General features: G+C 42.6%; 1 protein-coding gene across 3 annotated transcripts in view; it reads left to right on the top strand.

Annotated features, from left to right (window-relative positions):
* The window catches only part of eIF2D (eukaryotic translation initiation factor 2D), a 192550-nt gene that overhangs the window by 64028 nt on the left and 106705 nt on the right, over positions 1 to 21817 (top strand). For all 3 annotated transcript variants that reach the window (XM_067089626.1, XM_067089625.1, XM_067089628.1), the window contains exon 5: positions 17117 to 17366. In XM_067089626.1, coding sequence (XP_066945727.1) covers positions 17117 to 17366 — 250 coding nt within the window. The remainder of the gene's footprint in view (positions 1 to 17116; positions 17367 to 21817) is intronic.

The raw sequence follows: 21817 nt of genomic DNA, 5'->3' as shown, positions 1-21817 counted from the left end.
TATTTACTGTTTATACCATTAAGTTATAGGAGTCCTTTATTCCACCCCTAATTGTACTGTATTTTTGTCATTCTACTTTGTTCTTAGATTAAGTTTAAATTTTCATTTGTTCTTAGATTAAGTTTACATTTTCATTGTGTCTTTATGATGTTGGGTGTGTTGTTTTTGGCATTTTACCTATGGTTAAGTCTAATTTTCATTGATGAGATATCTTAATTAAATCTATTTCTCCATAGCATGTGTTTCCTTCTGATCACCTTTTGTTTTCTGTTGTAGCTTTGCAGTCTTGGCATGATTCTCTGACACTATTTCACCGGGTGACACGGGGCTGAACTCAGAAAAGGGATTTTGACAAAGGAGAAATCTGTTTCTGAGGGAGGCCCGTGTCACCCGGTGACCCTCCCTGGAATATTTTATGAGCAGGTTCGCCCCCTACTGGCTCATGCCAAGCCTGGAATGGTGCTAGTCTGGAATGAGTTCAGATGGCGCTGGAGTCGCCGCGTGGCGGGCGGGTGAGCATGGGCGCTGGCACCCCTCGCTCTTCCCGGGGATCTTGACATGGGGATGTCTCATCAGTGTGGCTCTGTGGTTGTGATTCCTTCACTCACCCTTGGTTATACCGACGTCTTCATTGAAGACGCTCGATCTGGGGTAGTAACCCAGCATTCCTGAAAGCTTTTTCTCTGGTATATTTAGCAATATTTATACCTAGAAATTCGTGTTAGTATGGAATTTCACTGGGTGACACGGGGCCTCCCTCAGAAATAGATTTTCCTTTGTCAAAATCCCTTTTCTTCAAAAGACAAGTTGAAAAGAATTTTCTTGACAGTCCAGGAAAACATCGAACAATCTTTCGGTGTGGACTTAGCAGTTATGTAATGGCTGTTTCCCCGCATCTGTGGGCCAGCCATTGTGATCTTCGTAACAGCTGCCGCTCGACCGTACGGTGCTCATTACTGGTGACTAAGTGGTTCATAGGTGGTGAACGACTTTCAGCATTGGTGCCTGTTATTTCTGCGACAACTGCCACTTCGACAACCTGTGTGGGGAGAGATGAGGGAGACACAGTACCAGGGGCCTCGAGAAACTGCCTGAAATTTAAATTTATGGAATGACAGACTAGCCTGTCTGTATGTATGTCCTCCTGCGTAAAGGCTTTTTTGCCATCTAATGTTTTGCAAATATTTATCAAAGCCCCCTCCACTACTCTTCTATGGCCTACTTGACTACTTCTATATATAGTTTTAGCTCCCTCCCAATCCATGACGTGATTATTCTCACAACAATGTTTAGCAATAGCGCGGTTTTGACCGAAGTCCCTAACCACTTTTTTATGTTCTTGTAATCTAATGTCCTTCCCCCTACCTGTCCCCCCCAAAGTAAAATAAATTACGAAGCTTGCATTTTATAGAATATACTCCTAGTCTTTCTTGTTACTATCACTATCAATTCTGTGGCTATTATTCTTATTGAAATTGGATTTGATTGAATTTTCATAATGTGAAAGCTACTTTAACATTACCTGTACAGTACTATTGATTAACTGGCTGTTGATTTTAATTTTTCATAATATGGAAGTGTTACGAATCTCTTGCTGTGATCAGTCTGCTTGATTATATGCTTGAAAAATTACTTGATAAGTTTGATAATGACCCAATTTTGTACATGCAACTTACCCGTCAGATATATACTTAGCTATAGTCTCCGACGTTCCCGACAGAATTTCAAAACTCGCGGCACACGCACAGGTAGGTCAGGTGATCTACCATACCCGCCGCTGGGTGGCGGGAATAGGAACCATTCCCGTTTTCTAATCAGATTTTCTCTGTCGCTGGTTCCGGCAACATCTGTTGTTGGTTCCTCCTGCTTTGATTTTCATTTTCGCTTGCTGAGGATCTGTTTTGGCCTGATTTTGGTGACGTATTGGATCTTTGGTTTGGCATACGCTTATTGTGGACTGTTTTTGGATTTGCTTTTGGATTGTTCATTAAGATGTCTGATGTTAATGTTGCACCTGTGTTTCCGTGTGTGTTAGGCAAGAGTGTAAGGTGAGGTTGCCGAAAGCTTGCAGACCCTCACACTGTATGTATGAGAGGTGTAGGGGGGAATGATTGTTCTTTTGACAATAGGTGCAAGGAGTGTGAGAAATTGTCTGATCAAGAATGGAAGGTTTTGACTTCTTATTTGAAGAAGCTTGAAAAGGATAGAGTTAGGAAGGCTTCCTCCAGAAGCTCGAGTAGGTCTCGCTCTGCTGAGCAGGAAGTAGAGATTAACACAGTAGACTCTCCTAATCCTTTGGTTTCAGCCCTTCTCCCTTCATCGAACCTGTGGATTCGTCCTCTGAAATGGCTGCGATGAAAGCGGAACTTCTTGGATGAAATCGCAACTCGCGCTATGGATGAAGGAAGGTAAGAGTGACAGTGATATGTGCAGTGTCCCCAGTGCAGTGGAGGGGCGTCTGATCGGCTCCGCATTGCTCCTAGGCCTAGACCTCTTCCAAACTCCCAGGACCAGTGGAGGAGGAATGTCGAAAGCCGCAAGGGAGGATGTAGAGCATCCCCAACGATCAGGCATCCCCGGCAGATCCTGTAGTTGCGTCCCAGGCTGCCTTGGATCGCCACAGAAAAGGCATCCTGAAGAAGTGTTTTTTCGTCTGACGCGTCTTCTCCGAGACGCGGTTGGAGTTCGGCTGAGGAGTCGCGCCCTCTGAAGAGATCCTGGAAGGCTCCTAGAGTAGAGCTTTTGGACTCGAGCCCTGAGCGCTTCCCGGAGGATTCTCCTATAGTCAGGAAGAGAGCTTGAAGATCCCCTCCTCCTCTCCAACAGGAGTTAAGGATTCACGAAGAAGATTTTGTTGGCCTCCAGGAGCAGTTATCGGCACTTGTTGGATCTCTTGCAAAGGATACCTCGTCTTGTAGGAAGGATGACTTTCTTCCTATTAAGAGTTCCAGGAAGCTCTCTTCTTCAACTCGCCGCTCTTCTCCTGCCAAGCTTCCTTCTACTAGCAAGTTTTCTTCGCTCTTCTCTGTTAGGCGCCGTAGCAGGCGCTCGTCTCCCAGCAGGCTCACTTCTTCCAGGCTTCTCTTCGTCAGCGCTCGGAGGAAGCGCTCTCCTTCCAGGCGCACGCGCCTCGCAGTCTTCTCCTTTGGACAGGCGCTTGTCGTCTTCCAAGCTCCTCCTTCCGTCAGACACCGCTCTCCTGCCCAGCGCCCTCGCTTTTAGGGCCTCCTCTCCTGGAAGGCTCTCATCAGTGGACAGGACCCCTTCTCCTGTCAGGCGCCAGATTCCGTGTCAGGCGCCATTCTCCTGGTAGGCGCTCTTTGTTGGACAGGAGTGCTTCTCCATCCAGGCTCGCTTCTCCTGATAGGCGCTCTTCTTCTTTAAGCCTTCCTCTCCGCCTGCTGCTTTGGAGGTTTTATCAGAGGAGGAATCTCCTAAGGACGCTGGAGTTTCAGATTACAACGGTTGGCTTCGGTTCTGATTCAGGAGTTTGGAGATTCTCTTTGTCATGCTGCCCCTCCTTCTCCGGGATCTTTGTGGGACAGCACCAAGTCAGCAAGACCCTCCTCGTTGGTCAAGATGCGCCCCACGATTTCAATGAGGAAAGCCTTTAAAGGAGTCGGAGAATGGATGCAATCTAAGAAGGATGCAAGCAAGACGGTTTTCTCTTTCCCCCCTTTGAAACTTTTGGGAAAGTCAGGAATGTGGTATGAGACCAAGGAGCCTATGGGGTTGGGGCTCCCCACATCAGCTGGATGAGATTTTTTTCTAATCTGGTAGACTCCTCCAGGAGACTTCTCTTTCTTCAGCCAAGGCGACTTGGGGAATATGTGAAATGGACCATCTCCTCAAGGGTCTTTTTAGAGTTGTGGAAGTATTCAACTTTATGGATTGGTCTCTTGGAGCTTTGGCCAACAGGACTCGGGACCCCAATTCCTGTGTATGGATGACTTTGTGAGTGTTTTGTCTTGTTTGGACAAAGCCGTGAGGGACAGTTCTGGAAGTCGCTGCCTTATTCGGAGCTGGTATACTCAAGAAGAGGTCAGTATTCAGCTCTTTCCTCATCTAAGTCTGTGTCTCCTCTTCAGAGGTCCTCTCTTCTGTTTGCTCCTCTTTCTCCCCACCTTTTCCTCAAAATTTGGTGAAGGAGATTTCTCGCTCTTTATCAGAAAAGGCGACACAGGATCTTTTGGCCCAGTCATCGAAGAGGATCAGACCTGCTGTCCCTTTCGTAAGAAGGAGAAGGCTCCCTTTCAGGAGCCCTTTCGAGGTGGTCCTTCGTCCAGATCCTCCTTCAGAAGCAAAGACCTGAAAGAAGAGGAAGGTCTTCCTCTCGTCCGATCAAAAGGACCAAGTGAGACTCGAGTACTCCAAACGACAGTGGGTGCCAGACTGTTACAATTCGCCGAAGTCTGGGCACAGAGAGGGGTGGACGACTGGTCCCTCTCCATTCTAAGAAGAGGCTACCTTATCCCCTTCAGGGAAAGTCCTCCTTTAACATCAACTCCCAGGGAGTTATCCGCCAGCTACAGGGATCCCGTCAAGAACCAGGCTCTTCTTCTAGCAGTGGAACAGATGCTAGAAAAGGAAGCAATAGAACCGGTTCAAGACCTCCATTCCCCAGGGTTTTACAATCGTCTTTTTCTGGTTCCGAAATCCTTGGGGGGTTGGAGACCGGTTCTGGATGTAAGCGCCCTGAATTTCTTTGTGATCAAGACGAAGTTCAAGATGGAAACTACATCTTCGGTTCTTGCAGCTCTTCGTCCAGGGGATTGGATGGTCTCCCTGGACCTGCAGGACGCCTACTTCCACATTCCCATTCATCCCTCCTCAAGAAAATTCCTGAGGTTCATGGTGATTGGGAAAAGTTTTTCAATTCAGGTCCCTGTGCTTTGACTTTCGACAGCCCCACAAGTGTTCACGGGCATCTTAAGGAATGTGGCACGCTGGCTTCACTTAGAGGGGAGTGAGGATATCAATGTATCTCGACGATTGGCTGATCCGAGCTCAATCAAAGGAAAGTTGTCTGGAGTACTTGTCATCACCCTAAATCTGACACAGTCCCTTGGACTATTAGTAAATCTACAGAAATCCCAGGTTGTTCAGCAGCAGAGCATTGTTTACCTGGGGATTCTGATGGATTCTCGGGTTTTCTAGCCTTTCCATCCCAGGAGAGAATAGATTGCTGCATAGAAAAGGTGACAGTCTTTCTAAAGGAGAGAACATTGTTCGGTGAGGGAGTGGATGAGTCTGCTGGGGACCATTTCCTCGCTGGAACAGTTTGTTTCTCTGGGAAAACTTCATCTGAGACCGCTTCAGTTCTACCTAAAGGAGAGATGGGACCAGAAGTCTCAGGACTTAGCAACTTTGTTCCTAATTTCAGACAGGTAAAAGAGGATCTCAACTGGTGGTGGGGGACCCTCGAAAATTAAACAAAGGACTGTCTCTTCAGTTACCGAGCATGCACCCTAGTGTTGTTCTCAGACGCCTCGGAGTCGGGATGAGGGGCAACACTAGGGTCAGAGAAGTGTCAGGCACCTGGGAAGGAGACCAGGTGAACTGGCACATCAACAAGAAAGAGCTGACAGCGGTACATTTGGCTCTCATCAAGTTCGAGTTCTAGTCTCAGGACAAGTAGTCCAAGTAAACTCAGACAACGCCACTGCCCTGGCTTATATAAGAAAACAGGGAGGAACACACTCCTTCTCCCTTTACGAAACGGCAAAACGTTGCTGTTATGGGCTCAGGAGAGGAAGATCAGACTCCTCACCAGATTTGTACAGGGAGAAAGGAATGTGAGGGCAGACCTTCTCAGCAGGAAGGATCAGGTCCTTCCCACAGAGTGGACTCTCCATTCAGAAGTCTGCGGAAAGCTGTGGAACCTGTGGGAAGGCCGAATATCGACCTATTTGCAACCCACTGGAATGCAAGACTGGAAAACTACTGCTCTCCGATATCGGACCCCAGAGCAGTTGCAATAGACAGTCTTCTCCTAGAATGGACAGGATTAGACGGGTATGCTTTTCCCCCATTCAAGATCCTGGGAGAAGTGGTAAGGAAGTTTGCTGCCGGAAGGCGCGAGACTGACCCTGGTAGCTCCCTTTTGGCCAGCTCAAGATTGGTTCACAGAGGTACTGGAATGGATAGTAGATTTTCCCAGATCGCTTCCACACAGGAACGATCTTCTCAAACAGCCCCACTTCAACAGATTCCACAAGAATCTCCCGCTCTCAGTCTAACTGCCTTCAGACTATCGAAGGTCTGGTCAGAGCGAAAGGGTTTTTCGCACAAAGCTGGAAAGGCTATTGCAAGAGCCAGGAGATCCTCAACCCTTCGCGCTCTACCAGTCGAAGTGGGAGGTCTTTAGAAGATGGTGCAGGACCAATAAGATATCCTCTTCCAGTACCTCTGTGACAAACATTGCTGATTTCCTTATCTTCCTGAGGGAACAATGCAACCTCGCTGTATCCACAATTAAAGGATACAGGAGTATGTTATCATCAGTTTTCAGACACAGAGATCTGAATATCTCTGAAAACAAAGACCTTCATGATCTTATAAGGTCTTTTGAAACGTCAAATTCATGACTTGAAACCTCCCAGTTGGAATCTAGACATAGTCTTGAAATTCTTAATGTCTAAGAAATTTGAACCTCCTCATCAAGCTTCCTTGAGGATCTCACCAGGAAGTCACTTTTCCTTTTGCCCTCGCCTCAGCTAAGAGAATAAGTGAAATACAAGCCTTTAGACGGTAAAGTTGGTTTTAAGGAAGGTTCTGCTATATGCTCCTTTAAACCATTCTTCCTAGCGAAGAATGAGAATCCTTCTAAACCGTGGCCAAGAAGTTTTGAATTAAAAGGTCTTTCTTCAGTGACAGGACATGAGTTGGAGAGGACTCTATGCCCTGTCAGGAGCCTTAAATTCTACATAGAAAAGAAGAAATTACTGGGAGGATCGGTGAAAGTCTTTGGTGCTCTGTCAGGGATCCTTCATGAGCGATCTCAAAGAATCGCGCTTTTTTTTATTAAGGACGTCATCAGGAAGCGCATATCTCGTGTGAGGATGAGCACTTTAAGCTCCTTAGAGTGAAAGCACATGAAGTGAGAGCCATTGCTACATCCTTGGCTTTTCACAAGACGTTGTCTCTCCAGTCTATTATAGAGGCAACTTATTGGAGGTGTAATTCATTTGCGTTGTGCATCTCATTACTTATTTGAGAGATATTAGAGTAACCTATGATAAGTGCTTCTCTCTAGGAGCATACGTATATCTGCGGATTCGGTGCTGGGACAGGGAGCTGAATCCAATCCTATTTAGTTTAGTTAATTCAGTTGATTTTTAAGGCTTGGTGATGTGTGTTTTTATGGTTGGTTGAAAGAGGTGGTGGAGTTATGCTTCCCTTTCAATTCTTATCACTAACAAGGTTAGGATTGGTCAGGTGGTCGGGATTGGTTGTCATGTTCCTTGTATTTTTATGGACACCTAGCTCTGTCATATAAGAGGATAGCCCCCATTGATATGATTCAGGTGTAGGCTCGGTCATGTAAGTGGGTCAGCCCCCTTTGACACGATCCGCTATAGGCTCTGCCATGTTAGTGGGTCATCCCCCATTGGCACGATCCAGAAGGGCTGTCAGTCACAGGTCACATCCTCGCTGAAGCTCCTGAGGCAAGCAGACTCATAGACAGTATCCATGAAGTCTTCTGTCCAATCAGGTAAGAACCATGGTTTTTGTTTATCCTACAACATATGTTGTTTCCCGTTTTTAGTTATTTGCTGTCTCTTGCCCTCCTCCAAGGGTGCCATTCAGCTAAGTATATATCTGACGGGTAAGTTGCATGTACAAAAATGATATTTTTATGATAAAATAAAGTTTTGTACATACTTACCCAACAGATATATACGATTAATGGCCCCCCAGCCTCCCCTCAGGAGACAGGTGGAAGAGAAAATCTGATTAGAAAACGGGAATGGTTCCTATTCCGCCACCCAGCGGCGGGTATGGTAGATCACCTGACCTACCTAAAAGCGTGTGCGCATGAGTTTTGAAATTCTGTCGGAACGTCGGAGACTATAGCTAAGTATATATCTGCCGGGTAAGTATGTACAAAACTTTATTTTATCATAAAAATATCATATTTATGCCCAATCCCCACTGAAGTATTTCTTGACCTCATTAAACTGTGCGTAGAGTCCCCTGTTTTCACTTTCAATGGTGATGCATATGAACAAAGATCTGGAGTAGCAATGGGATCCCCCCCCCCTCACCTGTTTTGTCTAATATCTGCATGGAGTTCTTGGAGGAGACTATTCTGAGTTCTTGCCCATCTCAGTTTAAACCTATATTTTGGGTTCGCGATGTGGACGATATTTTCATTCTTTTCTTTCGTGATGATTTATTCAGTGAACTAGTAGAATTTGTTAACAGTCAGATTCAACAAATCAAGTTCACTTATGAACAGGAATCAGAGCACAAATTACCTTTTTTGGATGCCCTAGTTTTTCACAATCCAAACACAAACAAGTTGAATTCTCAGTTTATTGAAAGCCGACTATGGCAGAACTATATGTTCATTTTTATTCCTATCAGAGCATTCAGATAAAGAAAAATATCATTGTTAACATGGCTGTCAGGGCTCTTAAAGTTTGTGACCCACAATATTTAGATGACGAAATTGCCCTCATTTGAAATACTTTTTAGTAAGTTGAGTTACCCAGCTCATTTTATTGAAGATGCTTTGTTTAGTGCTAAGAAAAAGTTTTATAACCCTTCACTCAAGGAGATTGATCACAGCAAGAGATTCATAACACTTCCATATCATGAAAAATTAAAATCAACAGCCAGTTAATCAATAGTACAGGTAATGTTAAAGTAGCTTTCACATTATGAAAATTCAATCAAATCCAAATTCAATACGAATAGTAACCACAGAATTGATAGTGATAGTAACAAGAGAGACATAAGAGTATATTCTATAAAATGAAAGCTCTGTAATTTATTTTATTTTGCGGAGACAGGTAGGGGGAAGGACATTAGATTGCAAGAACATAAAAAAGCAGTTAGGGACTTCTCTCAAAATAGCGTTATTGGTAAACGTTGTTGGGAGAATAATCACGTCATGGATTGGGAGGGAGCTAAAACTATATATAGAAGTAGTCAAGTAGGCCATAGAAGAGTAGTGGAGGGGGCTTTGATAAATATTTGTGAAACATTAAATGGCAATAAAGCCCTTTACGCAAGAGGACATACATACAGACAGGCTAGTCTGTCATTCCATAAATTTAAATTTCAAGCAGTTTCTCAAGGGCCCTGATACTGTGTTTCCCTCATCTCTCCCCGCACAGGTTGTCGAAGTGGCAGTTGTCGCAGAAATAACAGGCACCAATGCTGAAAGTCGTTCACCACCCACGAACCACTTAGTCGCCAGTAATGAGCACCGTATGTTTGAGTGACAGCTGTTAAGAAGATCACAACGGTTGGTCCACGGATACGGGGAAACAGCCATTACATAACTGCTAAGTCCACACCGAAAGGTTGTTCGATGTTCTCCTGGACTGTCACGAAAATTCTTTTCAACTTGTCTTTTTAAGAAAAACAAGTATATTTTTATTCAGCTGGCTGAAGAAGACTGTTGTGGAAACGGTCAAAAGATCCCTTGTTTTTATCCTTTTTGTATTTTTTTGTATCTTGGGAAAAATACAATTTATCAGTTACATTATGGAGGCTTTTTTAAAATTAATATCTGAAAATTAGTAAATCATGTTTTTATCATAAAGAAATGTATTTAATTATAAATATAACATCAAAATACACTGCATTCAATCAGTGGAAAATTGAGACCGTTGAAAAGGTCTGCTGTAGATGTGTTTCTCATCCTTCAGGTTCTGGAAAAGAAAGCCAAGGAGGCAGTCCCTTCAAGTAGTTTCTGGGACAGTCCAAAGAAGTTTTCTCAAGTGTGTGGAGAGGAAGAAAGGCAAATGTTAGTGCTGAGATCATAAGCACTTGTTGGCGTCAGTGTATGCACCAGCGGATGAACCTCCTTTGTCTCCCAATTGACTAGTAGTGGACGAGCACCTGCTGGCGCCAAAGTGCGCAGTGACTGCCAATCGTTCAGTCACTTAAGAGCGCTCATTTGCTCCTGAGCTCCCTTTGATCGACAAACACCCAATTGTGCCTGAACTGCAAGTGGCTCCTGAGCACCCAGTAGCACTCGCGTTCAGTAGCTTCTAAGTGCCCATTTGCGCCTGCTCACACGGGAATTATTGAGTGCTTGACATCCAGGCTGGAGTTTGTGGTGCCACCCCCCTCACAGCAAGTTGCTATGGCTAAAGATTTGGATCCCTCTCTTGTGCCCATCCTGCGATGCCTAGATGATATCTTAGGCCTTTTGAAGAAAGCTCCTAACCCATCTTATGCTAAAGACTTGTCTCTTTTGCCAGTGTCTTTGGTGGAAGAGGAAGGCAATAAGGATGAGGAAGGAGACTCTCCTCCTTCAGTATATGTATCACTACTTCAGTTTCTTCTTCGAAGTTTCCCTTCCTTTTTCTCACCTGCGGCTCCTGCTTCTCCTGCGTACACCTTCCAAATGAGTAACGTTCCTGTTGATACTTCAAGACTACCTAATATGGTACTCTCCACTTTGGCCAGGAAAGCTCTTAACGAAGTCGAAACCTGGCTCTCAGATAAGAGGGAACAAGGGAAATACAACTTCAGTTACCCTCCTTCTCTTCTTTTAAAGGGGAGACATTTGAATTATGCTCCTTCCTGGGGTGTGGCTGCCTCCTCTGAAGGGGACTTCTCTGGCCCCATAGACTCGGTCCATAGATTGGCCTTTTCTGTGGCCAAAGTTATGTTCTCCTTGCCATAATTAGGTCATATGATGAAGGATCTATTCAAGGTCTTTGAGATTGTTAGTTTTTTGGACTGGTCAGTAGGCATCTTGCACGGAAGGTTCAAGAATACGCTGCCTTGCCTGCAGATTTTTGAACTGATATCCTCAGGGTCCTTTCATGTGCAGACAAAGGGACAAGAAATGGAGCACAGGAGTTAGTTTCACTCTACGCTATGAGAGTGTTAAAGAAGAGGGAGTTATGGTGTTCATACACCTCTAAGGGAGTCACTTTAATTCAGAGGTCTGCACTTCTTTTTCCTCCCCTTTCATGAGACAGTTTGTTCCTTCAGTCGGTGGTTAACGAGATTTCTTCTGATTTACAGAAGAAATCCACCTATGATCCACTAGCGAAATCGTCGAGGCGCACTAAGGAGACTCCTGCTGTTAATTTCAAGTCATCATCTCCTCTGCAACCCTATCCCTTTTGTGGTGGTGGGCAAAGATCTTCTTCAAGATCAAGACCTAATATACGGTTCCAGTCATGGACTATCAAGAAGTCCTCATCTAAACCTTCCTCTAGAAAGTGAATCAAATGTCTTCCGTACTCCAGTAGGCACCTTGCTGTTTCAGTATTGGGTGAAATGGAGCAAGAGAGGGGTGGAGCAGTGGGTTGTAGAAGTTTTGAGGAGTGTCTACACAATCCTTTTCCTAGAAAGACCTCCCTTAGTCAAGATGCCAATCGCCTTAACTGCGTACTCCAAGAGTTCGAGGAGACTTTTGGCCCTTGCAAGAGAAGTTTCATCTCCTGGAGAAGAAGGCGATAGAAGTAGTCCTAGATGCAGGGATGGAAGGGTTCTACAGTCGGCTTTTCGTAGTTCCAAAGTCATCAGGAGGATGGAGGCTGGTCCCGAATGTGAGTGCCCTAAATGTCTTTATTCAAAAGACCAAAATGTCTTTATTCAAAAGACCAAATTCAGAATGGAGACAACTTTTTCGATCCTCTCGTCCATACGGCAAGGAGACTGGACGGTCTTGATAGACCTACAGGACGCCTACTTCCACATCCCATTACACCCGGACTCTCGAAAATATCTGAGGTTTGTTTTTCAGGACCAGGTGTTCCAGTTCCGGACCCTGTGCTTTGGGCTGTCGACAGCCCCTCAAGTCTTCACACGTATTCTTGCTCCCCTGGCGGGTTGGCTCCACCTGATGGGAATCAACACAGCATTCTATTTGGATGATTGGATCCTTCGCTCCACGTTGAAGGAACAATGTATGGAGGACCTTTGGAAAACATTACTTCTTGCCCAAGACTTGGGCTTACTAGTAAATCATCAGAAGTCACAGATGACTCCTTCACAGGAGATAGTTTATTTGGGAGTGACTTTCAATTCTCATCTTTTTTGGGCTTTTCCCTCTCCAGAAAGAGTAGTCTTGCCTACAGAAGATAGACGAAATTCTTCATCTCCAGACATGTTCGGCAAACAATTGGATGAGTCTCCTCGGGATGTTGGCCACCTTGGAGCAGTTTGTCTCCCTGGGGAGACTTAACATGAGAGTGTTCCAGTTGTTCTTAAGAGAAAAGTGGGACAGGAAAAGGTATCCAGACTCCTTCTTGTTCCCGGTGACACAAGAAATCAAGAAGCACCTGCTTTGGTGGCAGTCAAGAGACAGGTTGCTGGAAGGAAAGTCTCTGTTCCTGCAGAGCCCAGACCTAAACTTCTATGCCAACGCATCAGATCTGGGCTGGGGAGCCCTTACAGGGGACGAGGAAATCTCCGGGACGTGGTCGAGGGATCAGATGTTATGGCATTTAAATGTCAAGGAGTTAAAAGCAATCCACTTGGGTTTGATAGCTTTTTCATTGGAAGTGTTCAGGATGATAGTAGCAGTCCACTCGGACAATATGACTGCCCTGGCCTATATAAGCAAACACTGAGGAACTAGTTCTTTTTCCCTCTGCGAGGCAGCGAGGGACCTCCTTCTCTGGACCCAGTGGCATTTTTAGATTTATTATCGACGCTGGTCTTCTCCCAAAAATATATTTCATTTTTTTTTTATCTGTTTATTGTTTTTATAGTAGCTATGATCTTCATTTAATTGATATTGACATTAGTGACTCAGTTGTCATGATGCCAGATAACTCAAAATCATTCATTTATTGATTCCTTCTCTGGGCGGACCAGAATCATACAAAGTCAATGACCAGATTTGTCTAAGGCAAACTGAATATGTTGGCGGATCAGCTCAGCTGACAAAACCAAGTCATCCCCACAGAGTGGACTCTCAGTTCACTGGTCTGTCTAGATCTATGGAAACTGTGGGGAAAGCCAATGTTAGATCTCTTTGTGACATTGAGGAATCATAGGCTGCCTCTTTTCTGTTCTCCAGTTCCAGATCCACAAGCATGGGCAACGGATGCCATGCCTCTCGACCGGTCCGACAAGTTCCTGTATGCCTTCCCTCCCTTCGGGATGATAAGGGATGTACTGAACAAGTTCCTACTACACCAGAATGTGTCAGTGATTCTGGTAGCTCACTTTTGGCCCTTAAGGGAATGGTTTCCAGAGCTCATAAATCTGCTGGTAGACTTTCCGAGACTCCTCCCTCAGAAGAGAAAAAGCTTCCCAGACAACCCCACTTCAGGCACTTTCATCAAGGTTTGTCTTCTCTGGTTCTGACAGGATTCAAACTGTCAAAAGACCCCTCAGAGCAAAAGTTTTTCGAGGGAGACCACAGAAGCTATTTCAAAATGCAGACGTTGATCCTCAGCTAACGTCTGCCAAAGCAAATGGCCAATTTTCTGTATTTGGTGCAAAAGTAATAGAATCTCTTCTTCTAAGAGAACTCTGACAGAGATTGTGGACTTCCTTTTATTCCTGAGGAACTCTAAAGGCTTATTCTCATCTACCATAAAGGCTCCAGGGCTAGGCTGAGCTCTGTCGTCAGGAATAGGGACCTGGACATATCCCCGAATCGGGACCTTTCGGACCTGATTAGGTCTTTTGACACAAAGAAACAAAAGCACCCGGAATTTATCTCTTGAAATCTGGACGTGGTCCTGAAATGGTTCTCCGGATCCCCTTCAAGCCTCTGGCTTAGCTTCATTCCGAAACTTTAGCAGGAAAACACTCTTTTTAGTAGCCTTATCAACAGCCAAAAGAGTCAGTGAGATTCAGGCCATTGACAAAAGGATCGGATTTTCAGGAGGCGATGTGGTCTGCTCCTTTACCTTAGGTTTCTTGGTAAGAATGAGAACCCAGCCAATCCTTGGCCTAGGTCCTTCAGCATTAAGGGTCTAGCAGATACACTAGGATTGGAAGAAGTAGAGAGGGTCCTTTGCCCTGTGAGAGCCCTAAAGTTTTATCTACACAGGACTGAGAAAATTAGGGGTTCTTCAGGCAACCTCTGGACTTTGGTCAAGGATCCATCTCGTCCTCTACAAAGAATGCTCTGTCCTTCTTCCTGAGGGATATCATTGGTGAAGCACACACTTAAATGAGAGATGAGGAGTGTCCTGTCTTGTAAGAGCGAGCTCATGAAGTGAGATCTGTAGCTACTTCATTACCCTTTAAATACAATCACTCTCCTCCATCCTCCAAGCTACTTACTGGAGATGTAAATCTGTATTTGTGTCGCATTACCTCCGAGATGTGGAAATGACTTTTAATGATTGCAGTACCCTAGGACCTTTATCGATGGCAGGCTACCGCGAATTTCAAATTTTAGCTGCCAATTAATAGAAACTGTAGCTTTATAATTACTTGGTAAATATCTGTGAATCAGTGAAGCCACGAATTTCGAGACTGAGAATAGTGGGGGTTGATTGTACACCATTGTAGCATCACTGTTTTATATAATTTTTCTAAACAATGGATCATTAAAATCAATGATTGCACATTCTGTGAACAAAAATAAGTTGAGTTAAATGCGAATGATAGACCTTGTTCAACAAGACTGCCATGAAGAGGCAAATGCCAGGAGGAAATCGGATGAGGGACCTTTTTTCAACAAGACTACCATGAAGAGGCAAATACCAGGAGAAAATCGAATGAGGGACCTTGTTCAAAAAGACTACCATGAAGAGGCAAATGCCAGGAGAAAATCGAATGATGGACCTTGCTCAACAAGGCTGCCATGAAGAGGCAAATACCAGGAGGAAATTGAATGAGGGACCTTGTTCAACAAGACAGCCATGAAGAGGCATATGCCAGGAGAAAATCAAATGATGGACCTTGTTCATCAAGACTGCCATGAAGAGGCAAATGCCAGGAGGAAATTGAATGAGGGACCTTGTTCAACAAGACTACCATGAAGAGGCAAATGCCAAGAGAAAATTGACTGAGGGACCTTTTTGAACAAGACTTCCATGAAGAGGCAAATGCTAGGAGAAATTCAAATGAGGGGCCTTGTTCAACAAGACTGCCATGAAGAGCCAAATTTCAGGAGAAAATCGAATAATGGACCTTGTTCAAGAAGACTTCCATGAAGAGGTAAATCCCAGGAGGAAATCTAATGATGGACCTTGTTCAACAAGACAGCCATGAAGAGGCAAATGCCAGGAGGAAATTGAATGGTGGACCTTGTTCAAGACTACCATGAAGAGGCAAATGCCATGAGAAAATCGAATGAGGGACCTTGTTCAACAAGACAGCCATGAAGAGGCAAATACTGGGAGAAAATCGAATGATGGGCCTTGTTCAACAAGACTACCATGAAGGGGTAAATGCCAGGAGGAATGCGAATGTTGGACCATGTTCAACAAGACTACCATGAAGAGGCAAATGCCATGAGAAAATCGAGTGATGGACCTTGTTCAACAAGACTACCATGAAGAGGCAAATGCCAGAAGGAAATCGAATGATGGACTTTGCCATGAAGAGGTAAATGCCAGGAGGAAATTGAACGATGGACTTTGTTCAACAAGACTGCCATGAAGAGGCAAATGCCAGGAGGAAATTGAATGATGGACCTTACTCAACAAGACTGCCATGAAGAGGCAAATGCCAGGAGGAAATTGAATGATGGACCTTACTCAACAAGACTGCCATGAAGAGGCAAATGCCAGGAGGAAATTGAATGATGGACCTTACTCAACAAGACTGCCATGAAGAGGCAAATGCCAGGAGGAAATTGAATGATGGACCTTACTCAACAAGACTGCCATGAAGAGGCAAATACTGGGAGGAAATGGAATGAGGGGCCTTGTTCAACAAGACTGCCATGAAGAGGCAAATGACGGGAGGAAATCGAATGATGGACCTTACTCAACAAGACTGCCATGAAGAGGCAAATACTGGGAGGAAATGGAATGAGGGACCTTGTTCAACAAGACTGCCATGAAGAGGCAAATGCCAGGAGGAAATTGAATGAGGGACCTTGTTCAACAAGAGTACAATTAAGAGGCAATTATGAAGAGGAAATTGACTAAGGGTCCTTTTTCAACAAGACTGCCATGAAGAGGCAAATGCCAAGAGAAAATCAAATGAGGGACTTTGTTCAGCAAGACAGCCATGAAGAGGCAAATGCCAGGAGAAAATCGAATGATGGACCTTGTTCAACAAGATTGCCATGAAGAGGCAAATGCCCAAATGAAATTGAATGAGGGGCCATGTTGCATCTTATATGAGTGAGATGACATACCAAGGATTGAAAGTTATTAGCTCTTGTCTTTTGCAGGTAACTTTGTTTCAAACACACATATTCCAGGGAGCTAGAACTAATCCACTGTCCCCTTTGCTATTCTATCACCCTTGGTTCGTGCTAAGGATGATGAAAAACATACATTGCCATGTTAATGTGTCTTTTTCTCAAAAAAAAAAAAAAAAAAAAACAAGCATTTCAGGGGAAGTGCTTCCAAACTTGTTCAGGAGACACATCAGAAAGCAAGTACACAAAACCAGAAATTATTTTTTATTTCTGGCTTAAAGTTATTTTAAAGTCACATAAAATTATGTGATTGCAAAGCAGCACAGTTATGATGCGTGTCCATGAGATAAAGCACTTTTGACTTCTGTGGTTTTTTAACATGGTAACAATATAGTTTAATAGCAGGCATGTTTTTATTTTGTCTTCCAGAAGTTTGGTGATAACTATTCATATATGATAAGACTCAGTAAAAATAAATTGTTTAGTTTTCTGATAGAGTAAACAAATCATGCATCTTAGAAATAAGGATATAGATTTTGCTTAGAAAGGTTAACTTATTAAAATTTAAATGCAAATCTTTCAAAGATTTTTTTAGTTGCCTGGAAGCGTGGTTAATAAATTATTTGAATTTTGCAGATGTCCCCTCGGTCGTATGGAAAATTTGAAAAAGGATTCCCTGTAGCAGTGAACACAACAGAAAACAAGGCTCCAGTTGCTGTTGGCACCACAGCCCATAGTTCTATGGACATGTTTATGGCAGCTCGTCAGGGGAAGGGAGTTAACATCTTACACATTTTCAAGGACAACTTATGGGCTATGGGCTCAAAAAGTTTACCACCCTCTTTAGGAATACCAGATATTATGGTAGAGAATAAAGTTATCGAAGGTGAGGATTTACAAATTCATTTATTTGAATTTTTGTGCTATTTATCATAGTTAATACATTCCCCAAGCACTATAAGCTGCATGCAGGGATGTAAAACACATAAAGGCCTACATTTTTCAATCTACACCTCTAAGTTATTCTGTTAGAGTAGGGTTTGATGAAGTTTCAGGTCATAAAGTAAGTTCTCATTAGAGAGTAATTTTTCTCTATTTTCAGCTTAGTTATTGGTGTATGATCTATAATAGGAATTATTAAAGTGTTATTGCAAAATTCACCATCAACTGTAATTATAGAAAGACTACCTGATAAATTTAGTACAACACTTTACATATTAATTTCCAAAGATATTTGAAAAGTATGAATCTGGGAATACACTGGAACCTTGTCCATATAAGAAATTTGGTAAGTAATGGTAAAGGCACCCCCAAAATGAGTCATCTATGACCTGATCAATCTTAATTATGCCTCTGATGAGTTTTTTGTTACATTGTTTCCCAGAAACTCATCATTATAAATAAGTGACCCAGGTATTACAGGTGGAAACATTAAATTAACCATTTGTGGCATTCTCTATGTCAAGGGGAGCATTGTAATCAAAGTAATTATAGAGTTACTGTACTGTACTTATTTGACCCACAGATATTTGTTAAATGCCAAATATTCTGAAGGCACTGTGTCTTCCTTCATGCCTTGGTGTCAGTTGATTAAGATGCATGTTGCTAATGTTCCTGCTGTTGCTGCTTCACCAGCTCCTGCAGCAACTCTGCCCCTTCAAAGATCCTTACCCTGACTCTGTCCCTTAGTGGCCTGGTAGAGGTTGGTGATGTGTGTGGTTGGAAGAGATGAAAAAAAGTGGTTGGTGCACTTTCCCCATCTCTTCTTTCTTGTTGTCCTCCTCATCTTCTTTACCTCCCCCTCCCCCAGAATGGCAAAATCACAGGAGGAAGGCAGCCCCCCACAAGAAAGTTAAGAATACTCATGTTAATAGATGGATTGGTAGATAGGGATAACCTTATTGGCCACAGGCCTTAGTACAGTCTTAATTACATTAAGTATCATTTGGTCCAAAATACAGTAACTTCAAACACTGAGAGCTGTATAACAGTATGTGTAACTCTTTAGTAATACCAGTACAAGTAGTTGTACTAATATTAAAGAAAATATTTTTACCATGACACCCGTGAACAAAACACCTGTGAAAGACACTACAGTATTACAGAGACAGTAATTTATGTATAATAGTACATACCATACCATAATCATTTCTACCCAACATAAGGCTATTAAAGTGGTGACACTATACCTTTGTCCTATTTCTAATGAAATTGGCCAAAGGAGCACAACCTCTCCTCCATTGGAAATTGTCCTCTCCCCCAACAGTTCCAGCACCCTTTCTCAACTGCAAGTGAATGGGCACTCAGACACATTTTTACACAGGATTTATACTTTTCATTAACTTCAACAGTGCTCTTAGTATAAATGTCATGTACAACAAACTCAAAATTAATGGATCCATTAACAGATCCCTTAAAAGTTAACCTGTTTGACATTGAATCCCTAATTTTTGTACACACTAGATGATTAGCCTCTTTGATGTCATCACTTGAACAGCAGTTAAGTTGTTAACATATCTTGAAAATGAATCATTATGTCCAAGTGCTATGCACATTGCATGAATAAGTGGGTTGTCATTTGCATGAATAAGTGGGTTGTCATTCATTATATTTCTCTCAGGCCACATCTTTCAAAAATATTTTCTTTGTTTTTCCCTGATGAAAGCACACAGTGGAGACAAACCCAGTTCCACCAAACTTACATCATTATTAGATGTCTCCCTGACTCCTAACAGCTGCTTCAAACACCAATTGTTTGTGTACAGGTTTTATATCTCCATTTAACCATGATTCACACTCATACAGTAATGTGGAGATCAAGGCAGCATTAAAAATTTTCCTCTTAACCAAGATTGGAACATCTTTATTTCTGTTTACAAAAGATGTGAACATCATTGTATGACACTTTTGTTATTTGCAGTGTATTTGAATAGCATGTGAGGGTGATCCATCATCAGTTTTGGAAAGGACTTCCAAGTAGGTATACAGTATACTGATCACAGTAGCTGATAACAATATGGTGTCATCCATGAACACCATTACATGTAACTATATAAGGAAACAATCTGCAGTGCAGTGTTGTTGTATGATTTGTATCATGTAGTTAACATACAAAACAAATAAAATACATGATGTAGGCAAACCTTGACGAACACCAATGGTAGCAGCAGTCAGTTGTACCAACCACAGTATCAGTACACTGATGCATTGCTGCCAAAGCCGTAAGCACAGTCAACCCATAACCCTTATGCTTTAACCCATAATGGATGGATCCCCTCAATAGAGGGTCTAAAACAGGTTTTGGGTGGTGGACTGATCCCCTTTGAGGAGGATTAATACTACGCACCATACAGTTTGTCTGTATTGAGCAGGAAAGTGTTTCCAATGTTTAAGTGGCCCATAAATGAATTGTGGCAACTAAAGAATTCAGTTCAGCTCGATCGTGGGCATCTTGGGAACTTCAGTATTGTTCTTGACTTGGAGGTGGAATGTCTTGCTCCTCTCTCTGCCTTGACAACTTTTTATTTATTTGCTCATAAATATACCCAGGGATTACTGTTGGTTTTAGTTCTTATCTTTTATGATATGATGTCAGTTATAGTTGTAATTTTGCAAAGAAATATTAGAAAAAACATTATAAATCCCAAAAAAGTTACTGCATTTCCCGATCTCAGTAAATTTTACATAAATATTTTACAACAAATATGCCCAGAATTTGTTACTGATTTCAGTTCTTATTTGTTATGATATTGTGTGAGTTGTAATTATAATTTTACAAAATAAAATAAAATAAATTAGTAGAAAAACCATGTATAACTTGGTAAAATTTACTAGTGTTTTGTAAAAGAGGCCTCACACAGAGTTGTAGTCACATTCAACTTCCCGTGAAAGGTAGGGAAAATTTTTAGAATTTTTTTCTGACACCATGTGCATTTGTATATCTTCCTCTTTTCATTGGTGTATTTGTTCTTAAATTGGCCAGCCTTAAATTTTCAATTTTTAGCTAAGAGTTTCTACTCGAACGGCAGCTTAAAATTTGAAATTTGCAGTAGCAATTCTTCTCTTTTGTGTAGGTGACAAGACCCTGCCCACTTTGGGGGCAAGATAGAAGAACACCTAAGCCAATAGATCAATTTGTTTTTGCCACTTGTATCGTCCACACACCGTTGACTAAGCATCTTGGTTTTGACAGTTGTTGTTTATTCCCATCTGGTGAATTATTCGTTGTATGGTAGCCTTTCAATATTGTTTTTCCCTTATTTGACTTTGTTTCTGGTTGTGACTTTTAGCTAGTTAGTATGTCAGACACTAGCTCTTATAGTTTCCAGTATTGAAACAAAGGCTGCAATACCCGGTTAATGAAAATTACCTATGACTCTCACACCCTGTGCACAAATTGCAGAGGGCATGTTTGTACTGTTGATTTGACATGCAATGAATGCAGGGATTGGGATGAAAGTAAATGGAAGACCTCGACTTCTCATTTAAATAAATTAGAGAGAGATGGCAAGAGGAAGGCAGTCGCTAAAGCCAGAGAGAAATTAGCTAGTCAGACGACTCCTAAATCTAATGATGTAGATATTCCTGCTGTATCTCCTATTGTTCGTGTTTCCCCTGTATCACTACATATTCCTAGACCACCTACTCTTGCTCCTGAGTTTCACACTTCCGTGCCCGATCGCTTTACCAGCATGGAAAATAAATTTGAGCAGAGAATCAACATGGTGGTAGGTATAGTGGCCCAATTAGGGCCATCGATGCATGTCCTTATGGATAAGTCTTCACAGCAGAGTTGTGCGCAATCACAGTAGCCATCAAAATTATAAAGCAAATATCGTTAAATAATTTTGTGATTTTTAGCGACTCAAGAAGCGCTATAGAAGCCGTTCAAGGTTACTACTCAAAAAATAATATTGTAAAGGAAATTAAATATGAACTCCACAAATTGTATAATAATGGAAAAAATGTTGAAATATGTTGGATCCCTGCCCATGTAGGGATTAAAGGAAATGAAGAGGCTGATAAAGCAGCTAAAGGAGCAGTCCGCATGGCAAGAGCAAATGTAAAAATCCTAACTAGTGATTACATAAGATAAATAATTACAATAATTTTAAATAAATGGCAAAATATATGGAACGAGGAACCTATAAATAATCAGTTGACACAGATAAAATCCATTGTTGGAAAATGGAGCTCATCACGTCAGAGAGAGAGAGAGAGACGCACACAAGTAATTCTGACGCATCTACGATTAGGCCATACTCGTTTGACACACGGACACTTGATGAACAGTCCACATGGCCCTCCTCCCGAATGCCCAGAATGCAAAGTCTTGAT

The sequence above is a fragment of the Macrobrachium rosenbergii genome, chromosome 46 (genome assembly GCF_040412425.1).
Source record: "Macrobrachium rosenbergii isolate ZJJX-2024 chromosome 46, ASM4041242v1, whole genome shotgun sequence".
Classification (NCBI taxonomy): domain Eukaryota; kingdom Metazoa; phylum Arthropoda; class Malacostraca; order Decapoda; family Palaemonidae; genus Macrobrachium; species Macrobrachium rosenbergii.
The sequence above is the reverse complement of the archived record's forward strand: the minus strand, read 5'-3'. Positions and strand labels throughout refer to the sequence as shown.